This window comes from Phalangium opilio, unplaced genomic scaffold (assembly GCF_054372755.1).
Source record: "Phalangium opilio isolate 3A_F unplaced genomic scaffold, DU_Popi_V2 ptg000032l_1, whole genome shotgun sequence".
In the NCBI taxonomy this organism is placed as follows: domain Eukaryota; kingdom Metazoa; phylum Arthropoda; class Arachnida; order Opiliones; family Phalangiidae; genus Phalangium; species Phalangium opilio.
In genome coordinates this window covers 5,040,482-5,056,969 of record NW_028324159.1, presented here as the reverse complement: position 1 = coordinate 5,056,969, position 16,488 = coordinate 5,040,482, and the positions used below count along the sequence as shown (strand labels likewise).

General features: G+C 37.4%; 3 protein-coding genes and 1 long non-coding RNA gene across 4 annotated transcripts; 2 read left to right on the top strand and 2 right to left on the bottom strand.

Moving 5' to 3' along the window:
• Positions 1-211: 211 nt before the first annotated feature.
• Positions 212-954, bottom strand: LOC149685372 (uncharacterized). Its single transcript, XR_016384011.1, has 2 exons — positions 407-954; positions 212-339 (listed from the first exon to the last, which is right to left on the bottom strand). It is a non-coding gene; the product is annotated as an uncharacterized LOC149685372 (long non-coding RNA).
• Positions 955-3,863: 2,909 nt separating this feature from the next.
• On the top strand, positions 3,864-4,934 carry LOC149685371 (SCAN domain-containing protein 3-like). The gene has a single exon (XM_089871026.1). It carries the CDS (start codon positions 3,864-3,866, stop codon positions 4,932-4,934), a length of 1,071 nt encoding a protein of 356 aa, XP_089727152.1.
• A 1,348-nt stretch (positions 4,935-6,282) lies between these two features.
• LOC149685370 (uncharacterized protein F54H12.2-like) lies at positions 6,283-9,070 on the top strand. The gene is made up of 3 exons (XM_089871025.1): positions 6,283-6,428; positions 7,269-7,285; positions 7,947-9,070. Exons 1-3 carry the CDS (start codon positions 6,283-6,285, stop codon positions 9,068-9,070), a joined length of 1,287 nt encoding a protein of 428 aa, XP_089727151.1.
• Positions 9,071-9,716: 646 nt separating this feature from the next.
• LOC149685369 (uncharacterized) lies at positions 9,717-12,469 on the bottom strand. The gene is made up of 6 exons (XM_089871024.1): positions 12,049-12,469; positions 11,639-11,947; positions 11,260-11,580; positions 10,655-11,161; positions 10,351-10,561; positions 9,717-10,191 (listed from the first exon to the last, which is right to left on the bottom strand). The coding sequence occupies exons 1-6, from the start codon at positions 12,467-12,469 to the stop codon at positions 9,717-9,719; spliced, it is 2,244 nt and encodes a 747-aa protein (XP_089727150.1).
• Between the last annotated feature and the right edge of the window lie 4,019 nt (positions 12,470-16,488).

The window sequence follows — 16,488 nt, the reverse complement described above, 5'->3', positions numbered from 1 at the left end:
GGTTTTTTCTGAGCCAAATTTGCTTTTTAAATTTAAAAAAATTTATTTCAATCTTTTTTCCTCTCTTCAGAAATTTAATAATGATAGTGTGTTACATATTTATCCAAAATTTATATTAATTAATTAACACACTGTAATTTGTAATTTCGCGCTTGGAAGAGACTGAATTAAAAATATTGATTTGGAGACAGGGATTAGTGATAGTGTGATTGAATTGAATCTATCATTTATTTTACCAGCAAAAAACATATCTTCGTAGCGGTAACCCTTGTCTAGAAACCAGGGAATGAACTCTTCTGCGTAGTTTGAATTAATCTACTTTACACATCAAAAATGTATCTAATTTAAACAAAAAGGTTTATTCCAAATAGCGGTTATAAATAGTACTTAAAAACGCAACTGTTACCTAATAAAAATGATTGCAAGAGCCGGGATAAAAAACATTGGTTGGTTTGTTGACAGGGTTTAGTGATCGTGTGTTTAATTATTCAATTATATTACCATTAATTTAAACCAATAAAATGATCTACATAGTGGTTATCGGTGGCACCAAATATAATCTGCACAGTTATCGTTGGAAAAATGGCCATTGTTTACTGTTTTGAGGTTATGTTAGAATAAGCACTAAATAATTAAAATTTAAATTGTTAACCTATAAGAATTATTGGAAAAGCGTCATTTAAAAATATTGTATGATTTGGTGACAGGGTTTAGTGATAGTGTGATTGAATCTATCATTTATTTTACCAGTAAAAAAGGTATGTTCGTAGAGGTAGCTGTTGGCTGGTGGCAACAGTCAAAAACCAGGGAACGAACCCTTGTGCGTCTTTTGCATTAATCTACTTTAAACAACAAAAATTGATTTAATTTAAACAAATTACCTAATTAGCGGCTATCGTGGGCCGATGGCACCAGGTGAAACACCTTAAAACGTACGCTACACGGCCAATTGGTCTCTAGTGTCTACATACAATCAGCTGTATTTAAATTTTGACCGAGGCTTAGTGAAATCAGTCAATTTAAAAATTATCGGCTAAATCCTAAATTTAAATTCTTTTGTATTAAATTATAATAAGGTTTAACTTACGAAATTAAAATAAAATTAGGACGAATTAACCCCTTCTTTTATGTGAAAAGTTAAAAAATTCGCCTTAAGCTCGGCATAGCCACACGCGTTGTCTAAACAAAAATCTTCGCTCAGTCGCTCTATTAGCGGTAAAACAGCGTAAGTCCAACAGTACGTTTCTCTATGATTTTAGCTAGGATTAAACCACGTAAGTCCAACAGAATAAAAGGTCGTAAGTTTAAGTATGTGCTTAAAATACAAAAAGTAATACTTAATATTAATTGTTTTCAATAAAACTTCGAAAGGCACCAGAAAAATGTTCAACCTTTCATTTAAAACCATTTTCAGACCTATCGAATAAATAGTCTTCAAAAAATGCTCGAGTCAATTTGGCCATCACAGCAAACATTTCCCATGTTATTCCTATGGGAAAATTTCCCTTTTTTTGCCAAAATGTCTTAATTTTTTTATGGAAATGAAAACCACCCTTAGCTACTTTATTTTCTATGAAGAAAACTAATAGAGGGATCTCTTTGAAATTTTAACCACATATTAAGGGTCCGAATTTTAGTTCAGTGGAATTTTTTCAAAGCAGTAACCATGATAGGAAAAAAGTTACATCGAATCAAAAAACCACCCTTATACATTAAACGCAGTATGAGGTCTTATCTAAGAGAGCAACCGTTCTCTCAGAATACCTCCGATAACTATAGATTGCGGTCGGGAATTTTACCCGGAGAACAAGGAGCGACTTATTTACCAAAGTGATAAATAAATAAAATCATATGAAAATAACAAAACCTTAAACAATCAAAGCTAGAGTAGATAGGCTGATAAGATTATCTAGAAAGGTTTAAAGTATTAGAGATAAAATAATAAGATATGTACCAGTAATTGATAAGATCATTTGGTCTCAGTATTTATATCAGCATAGACGTCTTCGCCATTCTTTAAGAAAAGTAAGTTAACAATTACTTGGTTTTTCTTTTGTCTTTAGTTAGTATTAAAATTAGCTATTTTTAGCAGCGATATAAAATGCCGGGATTTATTGAGGCTAATTTCTTTCGTGTAAGAGGAGAGTGGATACTAAAGGAGCTTACTTTATACATAACCGAAACGAGTGAGAGTCTAGTTTGGACCATCAAACCACCTTTCCCATACTCCAGTCTTTCCAATTCAGACAAAAGGCAATGTTCATGGTTAACTAGAAACATTTGCGATCTGCGTTGGTCTGAGGGTGATCACGAATTTCATGAACAAAAACAGATTATAGAAGAAATTTTGAAGAAATCGTCAGTGTTATACTCGAAAGGGTTAGAAAAAAGTCAGTTTTTGACCCAATATTTAAATACGGAAGTGATCAATATCGAGGATCTGGGTTGTCCAAAACTTTCATCAATAGTTTGTAAAAATATAAAGTATTGCTCATTTCACTTGTATCCAAGTCGATGCGCATCTATAAAAGCCTATAAAGCTTCAGTATGGTTCCTCCATCGAGATTGTGCGAACACTTAAATTTCTTAAAATTCCTGTCCAGGTGTAACCCAAGGCAGAGAAAAACCGTCATTAAATATGCTAGTAAAGACGAAATTAAAGTTTTAGTGGAATGTTGTATAAATATATTACGTGGTAATGTTAAAGTATCAGAGGAGGAGAAGACACGATTGAAGAAACATAGCTCAGCTTTACGAAAAGTTTCGAGTAAACTACCCACCTCAAAACGAAGAAAAATTCTAAATCAGAGTGGCGGATTTTTGCCGATTCTTCTTGGACCAATTTTGTCAATTTTAAGTTCGGTGGCCGGCGCCGCTATTAGTAAAGCCATTAAGTGATGGCCAGGAAGATGATTCTAGTACCCGAGGAGGTTCTAAATAGGTTACAATCATACCCCAACAAGTCAACGGAGCCACCAATCAAAGTGGATACTACGTTAGAACTTCAGAGTGATCCAAGAGATGTGATGACGAAGCGCGATTTGAGTGATTCAGAAAAAATAAGTCTTTATAATCATAAACTACAACAACGTGTTAGTCTAGGTGAAAAGAGAAATAGTGTTAAGTTGCAAGGTAAAACTTGGTATGATGAAATAACAACGGGTGTTCCATCGTATATTTTAAATGAGGCTATTACATTATATAAGTGGATCGAACACTCGTCTGTTTTAACGTTTACGGATCATGGTGAACTTAAATATAAAAGTCGTCCAATAGCTGGATCGCATATTATAGATCTCCTAACGTATTCCGTGCCGGGTTCGAAGAAGTTAAAACAGGTAATAGGTTCGGTTCAGTTTTATGAATATTTACGTGATGAAAATGTGCCACGTTCATTATATAAAGACAGACAACCTAGGATTTCTAAAAAGAAAAATAAGTCCAAACCCCTCCCTGTTAAACATAAAAGTGAAAGTCGTGGGATAAAATCCGATGTTCATAAAAGAAATGATAAGACGCACGACAGTGAAATTGAAATTGATGACTATAAGAATGTTAAAGGATATGAATCTGTACGTGAAAATATGACTGGTGATGGTTTTAAAAATTGGATTGTACTTTGACTTTTCTTTTCAATAAAGATAAATATATTTCATTGACATATGTGGTTTTGTTCATTATTTCATCAAACTTCATCATGGAAGGAGGTACTGTTGAATCGTTAGCTATAGCTGGTGTAACCCAATCGTTTTTAAAATCTCCCAAACTATTAACTGCAGTTCTTATAATTGTCTTAATAATTATATTTGAAGTTTCGATATTTCTCTCGCGGAATTTCTATACGTTAAACAACTGTACACATTATGGATGGATTAAAAAACCTATACTTTAATATAAACGAGTCAGGATCGTACGGTGGAGCTCGCAACCTCTATAGAGCGGCACTAGAGAAAGGTCTTAAAGTGAATTTCAAGAATGTTTTGGATTTTCTCAAAAAGCAAGATACCTATACCCTACACAAAGATGTCAGACGACGATTTCAGCGAAATCGTACTATAGTCTATGGAATAGACGAACAATGGCAAGTAGACCTGGTGGATGTAGAAAACATTAGTCGTTTCAATCGAGGATATCGGTACATCTTATGTTGCATCGATGTATTTAGTAAATATGCATTCGCTGTTGCGGTTAAAGACAAAAAAGGTCAAACAATGGTTGGAGCTTTTGATAGTATTCTGAAATCTCGACGGAAACCAAAAAGAGTGCAAAGTGATCACGGGAATGAATTCGTATGTTCTGTGATACAAAAATATCTAAAACGTTTAGGTATAGAGTTCTTCGCAACACATTCGGAAACTAAGGCGGCAGTGGTCGAACGTTTTAATCGTACTTTAAAAGAACGTATGTACCGCTATTTCATCGAAAAAAATACCTTAAAATATACTGACATTCTAAAGAAACTTATTCAAGCTTATAATAATAGTTACCACAGATCAATTAAATGTAAACCAGGAGAGGTTGGGTTTGGTAACGCGAAACAAGTTTGGAAGAATCTATACGGGGATATTGACTTTTCTCCACCGTATTCGTATCCATTTGAAATTGGAGATATTGTTAGAATTAGTAAAACCAAGAAGACCTTTGAAAAGGGCTATCTCCCCAATTGGACAGAGGAGTTATTTCAAGTTGTGGCTAGACTACCACGGTCCCCCCCGGTATATAAACTCAATGACTTAAATTCAGAGCCCATTTCGGGAATATTCTACAAAGAGGAAATACAGAGAATTGGTAAAGACATTAACAATTGCCATTTTAAAATAGAAAAGGTGCTAAGGAAAAGACGTAATTCAAACGGTACCATAGAAAAATTAGTTCGTTGGAAAGGTTACCCATCGTCGTTCGATAGCTGGGTTCAGGAAATAGTCGTACAATGAGCTTCTACATTACCTTACCGTCGGATTCTTCGATGGGATATTTTCCTAACAACACTGTTAGCCGGTTTCGAACTTATTTACCCGAAAGTTTTAATTTAAGTGGACCATACGAAGTTGGGTTAGCGGAGATAAGTTATCCTAGAACTTGGAATAACATTAGGGAAGACTGTTATATAACGCTAAGTGGTAATGACGAGACGCGTTCGGAACGTAATCTTTCATCACACATTTTATTACCAAAAGGATATTACGGTTCCATACCCGAACTTCTGGATGTGATCAGTTTTGAATTTGAAACGATGAGAAAGGGTATATCAAACTACTCGAGAGCGATGGAGAAACCTGTAGAGTTTGAATATATTAGACATAGACGCAAGGTGGCAGTAACTGTAAGCAGTTCCTATTCAGTTACAATTCCAGGCATCTTAGCCGTTATACTTGGTTTTACCCGAGATATGGGAGAAAATATTACGTTGACAGATGTTAATGTATCAGACTATTCTGTCGATTTGGATGTCGGATTACATTCTTTATTCATTTATTCGGACGTAGCTGAAAATCGATCAGTTGGTGATGTTGACGCACCACTCTTGCGAATTGTGAGCGTTCAAGGAAAAGACGGTGAAACAGTGGAAAAAGATTTTATTCGTCCACATTATATTCCAGTCGCCAGTAACACATTTCAATCCATCGAAATATGTATTATGAGTGAACTGGGTGTGCCAATTCATTTTGAACGTGGCAAAGTACACGTCACGTTACACTTCAGACCTAGAAGAACCTGGATGTCACTATAAGTAAGAGTACACCCGGTTCGTATCAGTCATTTTGTAGTAAGAAACTGATCATCACGTATCATGTATGCGAAAACCTCGAACGAGTCGGATTACGATAAATATTACTTAGCCCAGGTTGGGTTCGGTTCAAAACAGATTCGCGACTATGAAAACTATTAAAAATCACAAGTCGGTGACGGTTCACTTCCTTTTTATCATGGAGTACCAGTTCAACGCGGGTATGGATTAGGAAATATTCTGGCATCAGCATTTAGACGAGCCATCCCGCTTTTTAAACAAGGAGCTGTTTTCCTGGGGAAGAAACTTTTAAAAACTGGTGCTAAAGTCGCCACCGATGTCGCGAGCGGTGTTCCCTTGAGAAACTCGGTAAAAACACATGGCACCACGGCTGGAAGGGAAACTATTTTAGAGTTGAACGATCAAATTAGAAAAAGAATGACAGGGAATGGTATTAAAAGGAAACGTAAAAGGAGTAAACTCATCAGTTCAGTCGTTACCAAGAAGAAGAGAACATCGTATCCTAAGAACTCCGATATATTTTCCAAACTATAATGTCACTTATTCACCCCAAGTCAGGAATGTGTACTATTCCGGAATTGGACCTTTTCAACGTTCCTTTAACCCAATCGGGAATTCTCGAGGGAGAATGGGTCGAATACAATACAGTGTCCAACGTAGATGAGAACTCTACATCAGGGTTGGCAAAAATCCGGATTTTTCTTGAAAAAGCCACTGGTATGGTTTTTTGCTGGTTTAAACCGGATTTTATTGGTTTTATCCAGCTTTTTTAAACTACTCTCTAGTACTTATTTTTAGCACTCCTTTTTACATTTAGTGCGATAGCTGTCTTCTACTAGGCCGTCTGATTGAGAATCATTTTTATTGTACATAAAAGTTGATAAAACTACAGACATTTCCCTTAGAGATGAGTAGGGCCCCTGATTTAATCGGAATTTTTCAATCCAACCTGGTTGGGTGAGAAAATTACTTAAAACCTTTTGCTGGCCGGATCGGGAAGGGTTTTCATACCGTCTACCCTGGTATACATTTTTATTATCTTCAATAGAGCAAGTTCGGGCCCAGGTAGGCTTTTTGTGATCTTCAATAGGGCAGGGTCCGGACCGGGTAGGCCTTTTTGTGATCTTCAATTGGGCAGGGTCGGGCCCGGGTAGGCCTTTTTGTGATCTTCAATAGTGCAGGGTCGGGCCCGGGTAGGCCTTTTTGTTATCTTCAATAGGGCAGGGTCGGGCCCGGGTAGGCCTTTTTGTGATCTTCAATAGGGTAGGGTCGGGCCCGGGTAAGCCTTTTTGTGATCTTCAATAGGGTAGGGTCGGGCCCGGGTAGGCCTTTTAGTGATCTTCAATAGGGCAAGGTCGGGCCCGGGTAGGCTTTTTTGTGATCTTCAATTGGGCAGGGTCGGGCCCGGGTAGGCTTTTTGTGATCTTCAATAGGGCAGGGTCGGGCCCGGGTAGGCCTTTTTGTGATCTTCAATAGGGCAGGGTCGGGCCCGTGTAAGCCTTTTTGTGATCTTCATTAGGGCAGGGTCGGGCCTGGGTAAGCCTTTTTGTGATCTTCAATAGGGTAGGGTCGGGCCCGGGTAGGCCTTTTTGTGATCTTCAATAGGGCAGGATCGGGCCCGGGTAGGCCTTTTTGTGATCTACAATAGGGCAGGGTCGGGCCCAGGTAGGCTTTTTTGTGATCTTCAATGGGGCAGGGTCGGGCCCGGGTAGGCTTTTTGTGATCTTCAATAGGGCAGGGTCGGGCCTGGGTAAGCCTTTTTGTGATCTTCAATAGAGCAGGGTCGGGCCCGGGTAGGCCTTTTTGTGATCTTCAATAGGGCAGGGTCGGGCCCGGGTAGGCCTTTTTGTGATCTTCAATAGGGTAGGGTCTGATAAAAAAACTTCTAAAGGCGCGGTCCGACCAAACAATTTAGTGTTGCGAAAAATTCAACTCAGTCTCACGAGCTTCAGGTGGGGCAGTGGGACCATTTCGATGAAATAAAGAGGTAAAGACATGTGGGTGAAAGTTTTCCTTCCATCTCACTTTATGGTGCCTGCGCTTAATCTGTTATTATGTTTTTTCAAAAATCCACTGGATTTTTCAACGTGGTTTAAACCGGTTTAATACAGGTGGATAAAACCGGACTGGATACCATCGTGCCAACCCTGCTCTACATTAACATTCGTTGTCCCCGAAAACTCTGAATCATACGTAGATATCAATAAAACATTGCTTCATGTACAAGTGAAAATTCTTCAACCCGATGGAACACCACCGGATTTCACCACGGAAACCGTAGGACCAGAAAACCTATTTCTACACACGCTTTTCAGTGAATTACACGTTTTTATGAATGAGAAATCCGTTACCCCATCAGCTCAGAATTACGCTCATAGAAGTATGTTACAAGTACTTCTAACTTTTGGCGGACCAGCCAAAGAAAGTTTCTTAACAAGCTCCCTCTTTTATAAAGACACGGCCGGTAATTTTGATAAACCCACCGACAACAATGGGTTTAAAGCTAGAAAGGAGTTGGCTTCTAAAGGGTTAATTGATATGTTGGGTGTTGTCAATACAGACATCTGCCAACAATCGCGTTATCTTCCAAATATGGTTAACCTAAAGTTTAAGTTTACAAAAAATCCCAATGAATTTTGTATTCATACAAATGGCGATGTAAAATATAAAGTTAAATACGAGATGGCGTCCTTGTATATCCGGAAAGTGAAACTAGTTCCGGAAATATTAATCGCTCATGCCAAGGCATTAGAACTTGGGACCCTGAAGTACCCGATTGTCCGTTCGGAATGTAATTCTTTCTCCATCGTTCAAGGATCAAAAATTTCGATTCGCGATAATTTATTTAACGGTCAAATTCCAAAAAAAGTAGTTATTGGTCTTCTCGATCAGAATGCTTACTTGGGTGAATATAAAAAATCACCATTTAACTTTCAAAACTATGCAGTCAATCACGTGGCGTTGTATATCGATGGTGCATGCGTACCACATAAACATTTAACCCCAAGCTTTAAAAATAATTTATATGTGAGATCGTACAGTAATTTATTTATTCAAACGGGACAATGGAATATTGACGAGGGAAACTCGATTAAAAGAGAAGAATACGCTGAAGGGAATTGTTTGTTTGCTTTTGACCTAACCGCTGACCTATTCAATTCAGCCGAACATTTTCACTTGATAAGGAATGGTAGTGTGCGCTTGGAATTAAAGTTTGAAAAATCTTTGACCACAACCATCAGTGTATTGTACTACGCGGAATTTCAAAACTTAATCGAAATTGATAAAAACCGAGCCGTTATCTTTGACTACTCGAGTTAATGGATACATCGCAGTTAACCCTTTTAATGGAAAAGGATCCGATTACCCGAAATTTATTTCGGGGAGTCTTTGCGGCTGACAAGTTACCTCGATACGTAAAATTATTCCCATCACTCTATATAGTTAATACCGCCATGTCTAACAATAAAGGTGAGCACTGGACTGTAATATATTTTTCAAGAAAGAAGAACTGTGAATTTTTTGATAGTTTTGGAAACCCTCCAGATTATTTTGCATTCAACGACTTTGTGGAGAGAAATAGTGTGACTGTAACATTTAATTCTAAGCAATTGCAAAGCAATAATAGTAAAACTTGTGGGGGATTCTGTGTATATTTTGCCTTAAATAGATGTAGAGGTATTAAACTATTTGATATTATTTGTAAGTTTTCTAAAGATAGTAATTTAAAAGATTGTATGATTATAGAGTTTATGTGGAAGAAATTTTCAATACATTTTTCATCATAAGTTGTGTTTCTTTATTTATAAAATTATTCAGATTCAATTTTTTTATTAAGTATTCATATAGGCGCGGGGCCCCAAGGCGCGTTTCGCGGGAAATAAAAATAATAAATTCGCGCGCGGGTTTAAAATTACGGATTCGCGCGCGGGTTTAAAATTACGGATTCACACGCGTTTCGCGAAAGTTAATCTTCATTCTCCTTTAAGATGTCAATATGTCCATAAGCCAGGGTTGAAATTCCATCCTCCAAAATGAATCGCTTGTCGTCACACGGGTTTAGGCAAATCTTGTTTTGTTGAATAGTTGAAAGTTCGTGACGCCTACTGACTATTCTTTTCATCGTAGCTGTGGTGATTCGTTTATTAAGGAGACAGTCCCGGTAGTGCTCGTGGAATACGCTTTTCTTGACTACACGTCGACAGATACCTTTAGCTGTTTTTTTTTCACCGTTCAAAGACAGGATCGAATACATCTTGGCTCGCAGTCCACAGAATCCCTTGATCGGTACCCCATCCAGTTCATCTTTAAATTTTCCTAATACCTTCTTGTTGGTAACGCTGTACAATGGATGATTGGACGGATATCCCGAGAAGTCGTATTTGTCGCTTTGCTGGGCAAATTCCGCGTAAAGGTCCTTGGTCTCGATCTGGTATGTAAGACTGTCGGTAATGAGAAAAATAAAACCAAAAAAAATTGATGTGAACATATTAATCAATAGATAGGTTAGGTTAGGTTAGGTTTTCTTACCGGTATCTGTGAACAATAGACGAGCCTTGTCACCATACTGATGTCGGATAACCCCATAGTGGAACTTATACATTAACTCCTTTGAAAGATCCAAAATTGTGAATCCCGTGTAGATGGGGCGGTCCAAATTTAAGCGTTTCTTCTTCATGTGAATTCCTACTAATTCGTTTTGGAATATCGTAAATTTCTCAAAGCTTGGTGAATTTGCCTTCTTCACTGCCTTCTCTGGGGTTTGTACGAGGTGAAACTCGATTCTGTTCCTGAGATTTTCCATGGTTTTACCTTAAAAAAAAAAATAAAAAAAAATACAAAAAATTATTAATAAACCCTATATTTAATAGAATTTATTTAAAAAAGTAAAAACTATTTCCTCACCATAGACAGCATTATTCATTAATTTAAAGAAGTCGCGTTCGAAATCATTCACAGCTAGTTTCCGTTTTTCTGTGTTAAAATTTATGTAATCCGAAAGCCACGTTCCCTGTTCGAATGACATAACGCGATGCACTTTACTAATTTGAAGACCCAATTCTATGTAATATTGGAGGTTGCGATAATGTATGACGTACTTTTTCTTCTCATTGAAATCGGATACGAGTTTCGGCAAAGAGTCTTTCAATGTGATACCGAGATGTTCTAACTGCGCCTTGGAGTATGCCGACAACTCGGATTTTAATATTGGTCGCTTTTCGGGGGCTAATGGTAAGTCATTGTGACTGTGGTGAAGTTCAGGGGGATAAACGAGGTCAACCTCGAGAATAAACCCTGTTTTATCGTTTACGGGGTGATGGAGGATTTCCTCGATTGTGACACTGTTGTTCCACTGAAACTTTTTCATGGGCATTGCTTCTTTCATCACTGTACCATATAAGTTATTGCAGTCTAAAGAGAATAAAACAAGAAAAAAAACAACCAACCCATTATATTAAAAGAGACAGTAAAATAAAGCTAAATATAAAAAAGGGGTCATAAAAATTTACCAAGATATGTGATGAAGGAATCCGGTTTTTCTTTGTTGTACGTTTCGGGAATATAGCTGTTATTGGCAGTAGCTAAACGGTGGCTAATAACCGAAACTCCTCCACGTATTCCGCGTTCTATCATGAGATGCATATCGGGGTCTAATAATAGGTCTAACTCCACTTTCGTCATGTACAATGCGCTTTCCCACGCAAAGCCCGGCCCAGTGTACGCGTGTGCGCTATCTAATTTATAGTAACTCATACTAATATCTCGAAATGATTCAAATACATCTGCGATTTGGAGGGTGTCGGCTGTTACATACAGATCATGGTACTCCCCTAATATAAAAGTTATAAATACCGAGGTTTTTTTTAAATAAGAATTTTTATCACTTACCCAAATTTTTAATGTTGAAAGTTTCCCAAACTTTTCCAGCTTGCTCGTAGTCGGATTCGCTGATATGCGTATTGGTGAGGATATTAAAGAACGCGTCCTTTGGTGGTAAGTTCTCTTCTAGGAACTTTTTGTCATCATCCATATAGTCATATGGGTAAACACCTTTACGCAATAATAACTCGACTTCCTCAGGTGTGTATATCGAAGACAAAATTTTAAACTTGTTTGGTCCCTCTTTAGCTAAATTGCTCACTAAGGTTTCGAGTGATGCGGGTAAAAACCGTATAGAGTCTACAAAACGTAACTGTCCTAAAGAAAAGGATATGTACGTTTCCGAATTACACGGAATAAACTTTATATCTTTATCCTTGATTTCCCCTATACTTTGCATAATGAGATGCGCGTCATACCGTGATAAATTATGTAAAAAACTGGGATATGTTTCGGTGGTTTTAACATGAGATTGCAAGAGTTATGCGCCGCACCGCGATAACATCCCGAGTAGTGATCATGGTCGCGCACTTCATAATCACTGCTTGAAAATGATTTTCCACAAAGATAACACGTGCTAGCCTGTTGGAATGATTCCGTCTCCTCTCTCGATAAATTTAATGGTTTATTTTCTTTGATTTTTTCCGTGATAACACTTTCTTCAGCTAATAAGCTATTTAGGAAATGCTTTGTCGCATCCTCTCCCCTGTACGTGACACGCGTGCCATGCGTCCCATCTGGACCCACGACGACAAAACTATATCCGCAAGATTTATGCAGTGCCAAAGTTGTAGATGATGACAGAGAGGAGTCTGGAAGGCATGTTGCGACTTTGGGCATGATGGACTCAAAGTCTGCATAAATCACGTACGGTACTCTCTGGCACCATTCATACTTTTTAAATTTGCATATAGGGTCTTTGGTTGGCATAGAGATGAGTTGAGGTCCATGCACACTACAGTTAGACACATGTTTCGCGAGATTTTCTTTGGCATTATCACCGGAAAATCGGTGTAAACAGTAGCGACGATACGACATTTCATGTTTGTTTTTACTAAAATCGCTGAGAAATCGACTAAGATTTTTGATGAGGCAATAGTGTTTCTTATCACCCTGAGTTATTAGAAGAAGGTCTATTTGACGCCCTTCTTCCACTTTTTTTTCACTCACGTACAAAGGGAAAATGACACCATCGTATCCATAAATATTCACCGATATCTTGTTAGTGGTTTCAAACTTAGAAAGTTTGGTAGAGTTATGCTCATAAGGGAATGTTGTCCCGCAAAGTTTTAGTTCATTCACATACGCGATATAGTTATTAACTCGTTGGGGGTATTTTCAACAGGGTGTAACTTAGCTAATATAGAGTATAGAAAACATTTATTATCATCGTTTTTAACGTTTATAATAGCCTTTTTGTCTGCTAAATACTTTGGAAGTTCAATATACGATCCACCTTGAAGTGGAACGTACGCGATAATATTTAGTTGCAAGTAGAGAATGCGGTCTATTACCCAACCACTTCCGGTAGTTTCGTATTCCGAAACTGATTGAACAATTTTACCAAAAGTAGACTCAATTTGCTCAGGTATTACATCGGGGGTGAGCGTAGTGTGAGTGAAACCGCGAAAATAAGGTTCAGATTCAGCTACCGAATCGCCATCAATGGCATTTGGACGTATATATCGAACACGGATTGTCAGATACCATTTGATGCCTCTCTTTGATTGAAGTTTATTCGAAATATGGTCATGCAACACTTGCCTATGTTTGTTGATGAATGCCTTGGGATCCGTTTCCACTCGGGCTGGCGTACAGCGGATAGCAGATACGATTCCATTTAAAGCAGTGATTTCCTCCCACTGATCCAAAGGCTGGTCGTTGTTGTTTTCTTGTATTGATTCAAATTCTTCCACAAAAGTGTTGATCCCATCCTCCGGTTGGTTATAAAAGTCCATTTCATCCATGTAGTCCTCGATTTCGCGATCAATTTCACTAGAAACTTCCATGGATGCATCAGCTGGTCCCGTTTCATTAGCTTTAGGCATTAATTCCTCCGGTGTCTCAGGAATACACGTGGAAGGTATACTTTGAGTATTAGAAGCTGATAGGTGGCGACGTTTCACTACACATTCCTGGTTAACGCTCAAGGAATCCGGTTTTGACACAAATTCACTATCCGAATCCGTAAATTTACGTTTCTCTGAACCGTTAGCTACCTTCGACGCGGCACTTGCAGATAATATTTCCTGACTAGACTCATCTGAAGAGTTACTATTAAGACCCCGCGTCTGATTAACACCAACACGAACTTCAGGGGTAACAACGTGATGCTTTTTCATGTGCTTAACAAGATTACATTTTCGCGTAAAACTTGAAGCGCATTTTGTACATGGAAAAGTTACTTTTTCATGTACCGAACGCACGTGTCTTAAAAGATTGTTTTTCGCGGTGAAAATACAATCACACTTTTCACAAGGAAACATTTTGACTAGGTATATTCAAAATATAAAAACATTTACCTATAGATTAACTGCCGCAGTTAGAGTAAAGCTCTTGGAACATAAAGATCAAGAATGAAGATAGAATAGGAATTGCGATCAGAATTTATAGTTTGGTCATACAGATAAAAATAGCAGCATTATGAGCAACCAATCAACATCATGGAAAATGACGACATACAATATCGTCAATATGAACAGCCAATCAACATCATGGAAAATGACGACATACAGTATCCTCAATATGAACAACCAATCGCCAGCTTGGAAAATGACGACATACTCTACCATCGATATCAGTGATAAGGTAAACAAATCCAAACTTGAAGAAAAGACTATCTTAAACTCCAAAGGTCAAGCTGTAGTATCTCCTTTGATACCATTAGGAAATAACCTTTGTTCGTTCTAGTTTACATATTTCGAAAATATTTCTTCTTAGCCATGTGTCTAAAGCAAATAACGGGTTTGCAAACAACGTGGTTTTGAAATCCTTGCTTGAATTACTTGGCAAACAACTTCTTCTTAGCCATATGTCTAAAGCAAACAACGGGGTTTGCAAACAATGTGGTTTTGAAATCCATGCTTGAATTACTTAGCAAACAACGTGGTTTTGAAATCCTTGCTTCAATTTTAATTCCAGAATTTGGCGCGAGATTTGAAATTCTAGGTTAAATTTAAGATGAAATAAGGTATTCATTAGGCTTAGGTTAGGTTAGGTTATGTTCAATAGTCGTTTTCTACACTTGATTTAAATTTCCCGCCAAGCGGATAAGGTCAAAGATCGGACTGAGATAAATTTCAAATTCCCAAATAGTGTTATATTTTCCCAAATTATTAAATACATAAAATTAAAATAATTAAGGTTCTTCAACAATTATCTAGACTAATATACGTTCCATCATTTAAAACTAATATGATTACGATATATTGTATACATTAATTAAGGTTTAGGTTTGAATCCAAACGTACCCCGTCCGCCACCATTTCTAGAAAATAATAGTATATAAGACGACCATTTACCAATATATTATAACAATATCATATCTCCCTTAACACGCCTTATCAGTAAATGGTTTGAGCTCGGTATTATTGATAAGGCTAGATCTAATATTTTCAAAATACCCGGCAAACTTCCTGAGTAAAAATGACGTCGGAAAAAACAAGATGGCGGCGGTAGGAGAAAAAATGACGTCGAGAAAACAAGATGGCGGCGGTATGAGAAAAAATGACGTCGAGAAAACAAGATGGCGGCGGTAAGAGAAAAAAAGTGACGTCAAAAAACAAGATGGCGGCGGCAAGAGAAAAAAAATGACCAGAAATCCAGGTTGAATCCAAGATGGAGGGTGGATCCAAGATGGAGGATGGATCCAAGATGGAGGATGGATCCAGAGGGGTGGATCAGGGTGGATCTGAATTGTGCCAGAAACGGCTAAATACATCTACTAATTCCATTTTCCAAAAACCATTTACCATGAAATTATTTTGAAGGGATTTCGTATCGGTGTTCACTAACATGTAAGCACCTTGACGGACATAGTTTTAAATGTTAGTGGCTTGACAATTTATCTTCAAGTTTGCACCACTAGTAGTCTTTTCAACGGTTACAATTTGCTGAGAAGACGGATATTTGATAAAATATGATTAAGAGAATTTATTTTGCACGGACTAATTAATAAAATTATGCCGTTTACATAGGAACAACGTTTGTCCCTTGTGGTTTCTTTTAGTAGGTAGCGCTTCTTTCATGCACTGGAAAAATATTATATAGGCATAACCAAGGTTAGGGTTAAGATTCTATAAAAAGGAAAACGTCTCAGTACCAATTCGGAATTAGTACATAAACCACTCCATTCTAAACGAATTATATAAAAACGTCTTGGTCTGGACCAAGGCCGAAAAAACAAACGATATTTGTGAGTTTTATCAATTGACTGAAGTTTAAGATATTGAAATTTTTTCTAGTTATTTTTATCCTCTCAATCCTTAATAAATATTTAATTCAATCAACTGATTTTACTGTTCATCGGTCTAGTCCCCCTAAATTAATTGAAAAAATTACATGTCTACGCTATTTCAAGAACAACGACATTTTCCGAAAACATTTTATCATGAAATTAATTGTTCTTGAAAAAGCGTAGCTATGTAATTTTTTCAATTAATTTAGAGGGACTCAGGGTTGGCAAAAATCTGGATTTTTCTTGAAAAAGCCACTGGTATGGTTTTTTGCTGGTTTAAACCGGATTTTATTGGTTTTATCCAGCTTTTTAAACTACTCTCTAGTACTTATTTTTAGCACTCCTTTTTACATTTAGTGCGATAGCTGTCTTCTACTAGGCCGTCTGATTGAGAATCATTTTT

Coding starts and splice junctions, on each gene's coding strand:
- LOC149685371 (XM_089871026.1), top strand. CDS start 3,864: ATGGATGGATTAAAAAACCTATACTTTAATATAAACGAGTCAGGATCG.
- LOC149685370 (XM_089871025.1), top strand. CDS start 6,283: ATGTCACTTATTCACCCCAAGTCAGGAATGTGTACTATTCCGGAATTG.
- LOC149685369 (XM_089871024.1), bottom strand. CDS start 12,469: ATGCCCAAAGTCGCAACATGCCTTCCAGACTCCTCTCTGTCATCATCT. Junction 11,581..11,638: donor TTTCAACATTAAAAATTTGG/GTAAGTGATAAA, acceptor CTTTTATATTAG/GGGAGTACCATGATCTGTAT. Junction 10,192..10,350: donor GATCTTTCAAAGGAGTTAAT/GTATAAGTTCCA, acceptor CATTACCGACAG/TCTTACATACCAGATCGAGA.